This window comes from Mus pahari, chromosome 22 (genome assembly GCF_900095145.1).
Source record: "Mus pahari chromosome 22, PAHARI_EIJ_v1.1, whole genome shotgun sequence".
NCBI classification, from domain to species: Eukaryota; Metazoa; Chordata; class Mammalia; order Rodentia; family Muridae; genus Mus; species Mus pahari.
The window spans coordinates 47,675,536-47,683,998 of record NC_034611.1 but is presented as its reverse complement, the minus strand read 5'-3'; the positions used below and the strand labels follow the sequence as shown (position 1 = coordinate 47,683,998).

The 8,463-nt window shown below is 48.9% G+C and overlaps 1 protein-coding gene across 1 annotated transcript; it reads left to right on the top strand.

Moving 5' to 3' along the window:
* The first annotated feature begins 628 nt into the window (after window positions 1–628).
* LOC110338732 (protein FAM205C-like) lies at window positions 629–7,384 on the top strand. Its single transcript, XM_021222135.1, has 5 exons — window positions 629–658; window positions 2,368–2,413; window positions 2,815–2,878; window positions 3,770–4,257; window positions 7,143–7,384. Exons 1-5 carry the CDS (start codon window positions 629–631, stop codon window positions 7,382–7,384), a joined length of 870 nt encoding a protein of 289 aa, XP_021077794.1.
* The last annotated feature ends 1,079 nt before the right edge of the window (window positions 7,385–8,463 follow it).

Sequence of the window (8,463 nt, the reverse complement as noted above, 5' to 3'; positions counted from 1 at the left end):
AGCAATCGGGAGGCAGAGGTACTTGGATCTCTGAGTTTGAGGCCAGCCCAGTCTACAGAGTGAGTTCCAGGACACTCAGGGCTACACAGAAAAACTGTGTCTTGAAAAACAAATATAATTGACCTCTTTGGTAACGTTTGTTTCATAAAAGTACAGTTGGGCTTTTTGTTTTGTTTGAAGAAAGTAGTTGATTGCATACAATGTAAGGGGTGGTGAGGTGGGGATTAACTGCCCTCCAAGGGCGGTATGTGTTTGTTGGTTGGGTTTAAAGACAGAAAGCAGATTACTGGCAGCTGATGGCAAAAATAGTCGAGAGAGATAAACTGACAGGGTTGAGAAGTGGGAGCTCCTAGCAGAGAGAAAAACATCACCCTGAGCAGCTGAAACTGCATTTGGCTGGGGCAGGGGGCGTCAGGAAAGAAAAGCTTCCTCCATACACAAGTGAGTGTGGGCAAAGACCAAGGGAAGGAGGAAGTAAGAAGGAAAGAGCTTTGGCTTGAAGGGGAAACGGGCAGTCGGAGAACTGCAGCTGGAATTGAAGTCAGAAGTGATGGTTTCTGGAGGTTACCATGGCAAGTTTCTGTCTTTAAGGAGGTGGAGATAATGAGACCCTGGATGGGTAGAAAGGATGGAACCGCGGATTACGGGTGTGACGCAGGTACTCTTGAAACTGGGAGCAGCAAGAGAGATCTCAGAGGGAGCTCTGAAACCATGGGGTTGGAGGAAGGGCTGGGACTGAGACAGAGAGACCGGCACCGGCGTCCACTAGCACGGGATCGGCAAGGATGTGGACGTGAGCCGGGACTTAAAAATTGAGAAGGAGGAAGAAAAAGGAAAAGGGCAGTTTTCATTACGTGGGATGGATTCCTGTTGGCCAGCCAGTATTCCTCGGAAGGCAGCATGTCTGCGGTATCTTGCTAGCCTGCCTCAGAGGAGAGCCGAAGCAAGGGCAGGAAGCTCGGGGCTTCCTTGTGATGTGGTACGAGGCAGGGGTAGGGGGTGGGGTGGATCGGTTTGGGATGTGAGGGAGGATGCCTCTGGCTCATAAGGAAACTCTGGATCTGTCACCATCCCATCAAGTCAAGAGGAAGTGGTAATGGGAGTTGCTTCCTCTCATAGGACCCTGCTGGTTAGCACAATGTGTTTGCTGCTAGCAGGATACAGAAACCCCAGGCGGGGTGTGTGTGTCATCCCTCCCCTCCAGGATAATTCTGTGCCTAAAGGAAGGAAGACCAGCCCTTAGTTGATCCTCAAAGCAGAGAAACACAAGGCCCAGGCTCACTGAACTAACAAACTCCCAGGTGTTTTCCTGAAGCACCCCAAAGATCAAGGAGGTCTTCCAACAGGCATCCTCTCGGCCCAGTGGGGGCTAGGCAGAGAGCCACGGAGCTAGGAGATTACAGGGGGGACCTGAATGAGGGAACTGATGGGCTCAGGCAGGAAACCGAATTAATGTGCACACTTCCTGGGTTAAGATGGAGTTGGTTCTTCCTATGCCCCACTCCAGGCTGTTATCCGGCTTCTATTTCATGGCAAAACAGAACAATTGGTCCTCATGAATTTATGTTTATTTTATACTTTTTTCACAGACAATATTTTGGTCATACTTCCCCCTTCCCCAGCTTCTTCCAGATCCTCTCTGCCCACATATTGTTACCCATAAATTCATGGTGCTACTCAGTCCTCATCAGAGACGGTTCTTGAAGTAGATGGTGGTTAACAAGGAGATCCACAACTGGACAATGTGGAGGAAGAGGGAGACTCGGGAGCACTCAGCCTTAAGTGGGATGTCTTTATTAAGATATCTTCTGTCAGCCGGGTGATGGTGGCGCACGACTTTAATCCCCACACTTGGAGGCAGAGGCAGGTGGATTTCTGAGTTCGAGGCCAGCCTGGTCTACAAAATGAGTTCCAGGACAGCCAGGGCTACACAGAGAAACCCTGTCTTGAACCTCCCCGCCCCCAAAAAACAAAAACAAAACAAAACACAAAAGATATCTTCNGTTGGTTGGTGGACATGTCTGTCCTTTGATAACTGAAGTCCTTTGGTTACTAGTATTGCTCATCGATTGATTTGTTTCACGTTTCATCCTGTCCCCCCCCCCCCCCCCCCCCCCCCCCCCCCCAGTCCATCACAGAACTTGTCCATGGAGGGTATAAGGTGTGGAAGAGCCTCTAAGCGAGTCAGAAATAAGAGGAGAACATGAGCTGGGGTCATGAAATGAGGGAGAGATGCAGGGACCATGAGCTGGATTACAGACTGTGACTGGGGGGGGGGGGAAGACTTCAGGATTTTGTATCACTTTAGACGCGGGAAAAAAAAAATGACGTCTCCGCTTCATATTGTAATGCTTTTTGTCTTTCAAGTGTTTCCGAAGAATCAAGCAAAAGCCTAGCGATAGAACGATAAGAGGTAAATCCCAATTCTTTTGCCTCCCTACCCCCGTGTGTGAGGGTTCCACAGATCACCCTCCGTGATGACTGGCCCCAGAAGCCAGGCGTTTCCAAGCCCTCGAGACTGTAAAATAAACAGTGAGAACTAATGAAGACTTACATGGGTGGGGAAGAGGCCCGGACTATCCCATCATCTATCTGACCTCAATTCACCTCCGCCTTTCCCACAAGATGGGCACTGTCAGGGCACTGAAGATCACGTGGAATTAGATATAGGACAGCAAGCAATGAGTTTAAGTTGTACTCGGAGCATGCGCTCTGGGGGTTTGCCAAGTCACGTGTCCTTCAAAGGCCTTCAGCTTCGCAGAGGTTGCCCCCTCAGCCTTCCCTTCGGCCTAACGCGGTGTCGTCCTTCTTTAGTTAAGAAGAGGACATCCAAGGAAGAAGCTGAGAAACTGCAGAAGCTGCTCTCTATCATGAAAAGGTGACCTCTTGCTCTCTGTAGACTCCCAGCCCCTAGCTTGGATGTGCTGATCACTTAGCCTGGCCTTCGGCGAGGGAGGAGGGTGGGGCTGCTGACTAGAGACACTGTGGAGTGTGTCAGTCCGAGCTGTGAAGCTCGCCAGAGCAGACAGGCCTTGTAAGTCTCATCAGGGAAGAGGCCTCCATTTTACCCAGTAGGGCTGCAATTCAGAGTTAATTGGTGATGGCATTGCTTGTGCTGAGTCAGGTGGTTCAGTCAAGAGAATAGGTTTGGCATAAGGAAGCCATTCATATCGTATCCTTTCCAACTTCATCCTTTCAAGGATAGAACCTCTGGGTCTGGCTGAATTCCATGATCTCGTCTCTCTTCCACAGGCCAGTTCTCGGGATACTCTCAGTGAGCTATCATATATATATACACACACACACAGGATTTTTATAGAGTAGAAATGACTCATGAGAGATGTCGGGGACAGCAGCGGGGACACCCACAGTTCTTAGAAATGAGGACCTCATTTCTCACAGTTCGGATACACCGTTTACCAGGCACCGGGTTTCTTAGCTCCCACATAAAACTGATTCAGGCCTACTGTGGTGGCGACCTTGGTGGCTCCCCATCAGCTCAACACCTGACGCCCATCTGCCCTGCTTCCTTTTCTTCTGGTTCAGCTTCTCATGAAGGCTGGCAGAAAACTGACCGAAGTTCCCAGTTCTCTACGAGGGCTGTACCCTCCCCTGATAGCTTGTCCGAGACCGCTCCCCAGACTCTCAGTCCAACCCACTCAAGAAAAACAGAGTAGCAGACTTCAGAAGGTAGAGGCCAGGACTTGTAGGGCGAGGGCAGGAAAGCGGTCCTCACACAGTCATTAATGGTTGCCATTTCCCTTCCTAGTCAGGGCTGGCTCCCTCAAGAAGGAAGTGTGCGACGACTCCTGTGCTCAGATCCCTCTTGCCCAATCTGCAATGCCATGGCTCTGGAAATTCAGCAGTTGCTGGGGGTTGAGAACAAAAAGAGCTCTTCCAGTCTACTGAGGCGATCGTGTAGCTTTTCTTGCCTGGAGGCATTGTCTCCATCCAAAGTGTTGGTTGACCAGAGCTCAGAGCTCAGTTCCCAACACTCCAGAGACATTTTATTGCCACCCAGGCTCACACAGCCACAATCAACAGATCAGAAATTGACTCTGTCGGCTCCTCTGTCCACCAGCAACACTGTCCTCCAGTGTTACCATCCTGTTACTCAGCAACAGCAGGAACCTCAAGGGTCAAATGCATTCCAGGATGTAAGCGGTCTGTCATCTTCAAGTATGGATGAGCATAGGGTGCCTGCAAACCAACAGAAGAGGAGGAAGAAAACCAAGAAACTTGTCTCGAAGAGCCAAGGTCAGCAGCATTTAAGGGCTGGACTCCTTCCTATTCCCAGCACCCAGAGCTTCCGGAACTTACACCAATACCCTATATCCTCATATTCTCAGTTCCTGCTATTCCTATGTCCAAAAGGCCCCTAGGTGACCGTGAGTACAGAAGGCTGTAAATGCATGTGTGTTCAGTGGGAACTTTCCCTTGAGCTGTGGAGGAGGAGCTCCTGGGGCATCTCATAGTGCAGTGCTTCACCATTTACAATATTTTCAAAGCCCAGAAACTTAACAACCACCAACCATTGAAAGGATGGGCTGTCATCCCCGTGACTAACATTCACAGAAGGCCACTCCAGAGTAGACCACAGACCCATCCCATGGCTTAGGTTCTACTCTCTCCAACGTTTAGCTTTCATTTTAGTGGCCTTTATATAATGTCTTAAAGGAGTGTGTGTGTGTGTGTGTGTGTGTGTGTGTGTGCGAGACATTGAAACACCAATGTCCCATCTCTAGTTTTCTTTCTGTAGTTTATCTTTTGCACACTGGATTTTGAGTCTGCCTTTAGAGGTCTTTCCACAAGGGGGCAGGGGGAGAGTATGGGACTTTCTTAGTCAGTTATTCTTTTATCTCTGCATTGCCTACAATTTCCTACACCCCACTTAGCTTCTTCCCCATATTCTCAAACTTGGGCGTTTCCATGGACAAACCCAGGTTAATGTCCCAGTTAAGGCCGAGTGTGAGGTCTTGGTGCCTGTGACTACAGTAACAGTAGCCTCGGTGGGATTTGCCACTCATCCGGAGAGCCCTGCAGATGCAGAGAACCACACTGTAACACTGAGATGTGTTCTAGCCTGCCTCACCAGATCCAGGGATCTTCCGATTAGAAGCCATTTCAGACCTCAGGAGGGCAGCAGCCTTGTCCCGCAGTGTGTGGGTTCTACCTCCAAAAGCAACCGAAATGGCAGGTTGATGGCAGGTTGATTTAGTGTTGCTAGAAATGTCCCCTAAGGATCCAGCTGCTCCTGTCCCCTGATGAGCAGTGGTCCCTAATCTTTGGTGAGTTTTTCTCAGCCTGAGCCCTGGTAGTTCTTGAAAGGATGATGACCTATACTGATCTATTGTGGCAAGTCCATAGTTGATTGATTAGACAAAAATACTGAGAGACTGGTAGATACATGCAGGGAGATCTGCTGGGGCACCATCCCTGCCTCGGTCTGTGATTTCTGAGACAGAAAATCACTGTTGACAGTGTTCCAGGAACTCTTGACAGCAACTTGGTTCTGGTCTTCCCTGGAAAAACGAGTCTGAGACACAGGTAGTAATCAGCCTTCTGCTTAGATCAGACTTGCTGGAGGCTGCCTTGACCAACCAGCAGCAACAGAGTTGCCAGGTGTTGGTAGCAATGACTCTAAGTTGCCTAAGTCGTGTCTCAGGGAGCCATTGAGAAACTGGAAACAAGAGTGCCTACCAGGGTTGCCTGCTGTTTTGTGGGTCTCTCTGGGCTATTACACTGGCCATTCTAGCCAATACACAATGCAGAGTTGGGGCCTGAGTCCTTTGGAGTCTCTGAGTCAGTCTTTTTTTTTTTTTTTTGGTTTTTCGAGACAGGGTTTCTCCGTGTAGCCCTGGCTGTCCTGGAACTCACTTTGTAGACCAGGCTGGCCTCGAACTCAGAAATCCACCTGTCTCTGCCTCCCAAGTGCTGGGATTAAAGGTGTGTGCTACCACTGCCTGGCTCTGATTCAGCCTTAATAGTGGCATATTAAGGCCCAGCCATGTGTTCCACATGCCAGCATACCTTCAGTACAGCAGAGACTGTACTCCAGGCTGAGGATGTTCCTGACATACCACAATCACTCAAAGCACTTATCTTTCCTAAACTAAAAGAAATTCCTGGAAATACATTTGGAGAAACCTCATTCCCACAGGGAATTTTTTTTTTTTTGGTCAAAGACATCCTCCACACAGTAGATGTTTGGTAAACAAGCAAAAGAAAGCATTGTCCCAGGACCCTTATCCCAACCAGGACCCCCGTGTCCCTTAGATCTAGAGTGATCTCGAAAGAGGAGTTCTCAGCAGCACTAAAGATAGCAGAGTAGAGGCAAGGGCATCCTTGACTGAGCACAGGGTCCTAAGGTTCTCCCATAGGGCTCCTGACATCTCCCAGCCCAGTCTAGACACAGCAGAGAGGCCCAGATTCTTGTGCATACCTGGGGGTCAATGTGAATAATCCAACCCAAGAACCCCCAGGCCCCTTAGACCAGGGTGAAGCCCATTCCTTACCTAAGCAGGGAAGACAGAGGACCTAGTGGAATGCAAACTAGCCTAGAATCAGAGAGCACAGATACACACTTTGCTGAAGTTCATGGGCCAGCAGAAGATTTCTATGCAGAACCCAGGGCCGCTTGACCCTCCCATTGCTCTTTAGGCTCTTCCTCGGGTAGAATTTTTTTACGCAGATGAGTTGCCTTCAGGGAGTAGGGACTGGTGAGACCTCCCTCAGTAGAGCTACCGTCTCTGTCTCCGTGTGTGCGTGGCCTTCAGTTTCTCAATGACACTCACCACTTTCTTCACCGGTTCCCAGAGCATCCTTCAGGATTCCTTGGGGACAAATAACCAAATACAATTATCTACACAACCATTAGATTAAACCAAATGATCTTACCCAAAGGATTCTGAGAATGCCCAGGCTGGAGTGCCCAGCCCTTACAAGGCCAGGCCTTACAATGCCAACTTATTAGGCCATCAACTGCTGGGCCAATATTCAAAGGGGGCTTCTTTTTTTTTTTAAACAGAAAATTTCAAGGTGGGACTTCTTCCAGGCCATACATCAGAGGGTGAAACTTGGGAGGGCTGGGAGTTGCAGGGTCTGATGGGGAAACTGTACTCACTAGAGTTCCACCTTTCCAGCTGCACCCTCAGAAGCTGAACTGGGAAACAAGATGACGTTCTTTTCTCACTGGGTTAACCCTGAAGTGAAATGTGACAGACCGGAGGAACCCATTGTCTTCTCTAAGTCCGAGACAGGGGCCAAACCCAAGGCTGGAGAGCCCGAGAAGAGTTCTGCCGAAGTCCGAGCAGAGGGACCCAACGTGGAGAAACATGCGAAAGATCTCAAAGCCAAGCCTCTCCATGCTAAGAGGAACATTTGACTTTCCTGGACGCCTACAGTGCCTTTACAGCTCCAGCAACACCCCTTCTGCCCAACCAACCCTGGGCCCCATGGCTACTCCCACAACTGCTTCAAAACTGTCTACGATTAGTGTCAACCAGCTAGGAAACCAATGTCAGCTCTCCTCTCAGAAGGTCCTGGTTTACACAGAGAATAAGCACGTCAAGCAGACAGAGTTCACAGGCTCCCAAAGCTCTGCATCCGCCCCAACAAAGGCTGTCACCCGTCATTTCTACTCCTAAGCAAGTATGCCATGAGATTCTTCAAATATACTGTATACCTATAAAGCAAAGAACCTCCTGCAGTTTGTTTTTGTTTTCAGTGCCCCATGCGACAAAGTAGGAAAAGCTCTCTGTGTGGTATGGGTGCCTCAGTCTGCCTTCCATTTTGATGGGCCAGCATATAGATTATATAAACATATCCCATGGGTAAAGGGACTTGAGTGGAGAACGAAGGCCTCGTGTTTAAAGTACACTGAAGATGAGAGGTAAATCTTGACTTCCCATGAAGAAATGAGTTATCTACCTTTTAAAGAATGGTCACTCTGCCTCTGTGTTATCTCTCCCTTTCTCTATTTACATTGTTAGACCTAAGTCACAGGGAACTCAAAGTCTACAGAGGAGCCAATTCCGATGCAAAAACAAAAGGGCCTTTATTTCGTAGTGAACAAGGACTCTCACTGTCACAGTGGGTTAGAAGTGAAAGCCCCAAGTCTCAGGGCATGGGGTATTTATTGCTGGTTATAGTAAGCTTGGGAAATTTCCATACAGATCCCCAAGTTAATATTTTTAGAAACTGTATTTCTGGTGTAATCTGTAGGAACCAAACAAAGGGGTTAAACCACCTGACACACAGGATGGCTGGGTTATCTATTGTCTGCAGGGTGTCTTAGGTTATCTATACCTACCTTGACCCTGCTGTTGTCACCTAGATTGGCTGTTGCTAAGGGGAGGTTGCCATTGGATGTTTGCTCAGGTGGGCTTTGTGGTCCCTGGTCAGGCCTCAAACAAAATGGAGTTTCTTAAAAACAGAGTTGGTTGGGCTTTACAACATATTCTG

Bases quoted from the DNA above. Each gene is read 5' to 3' on its own strand.
- LOC110338732 (XM_021222135.1), top strand. From the start codon at position 629: ATGGAACCGCGGATTACGGGTGTGACGCAG. The intron at 2,414-2,814 runs GTAAATCCCAAT...GTCCTTCTTTAG, and splicing joins TAGCGATAGAACGATAAGAG to TTAAGAAGAGGACATCCAAG. The intron at 4,258-7,142 runs GTCAGCAGCATT...CCACCTTTCCAG, and splicing joins ACTTGTCTCGAAGAGCCAAG to CTGCACCCTCAGAAGCTGAA.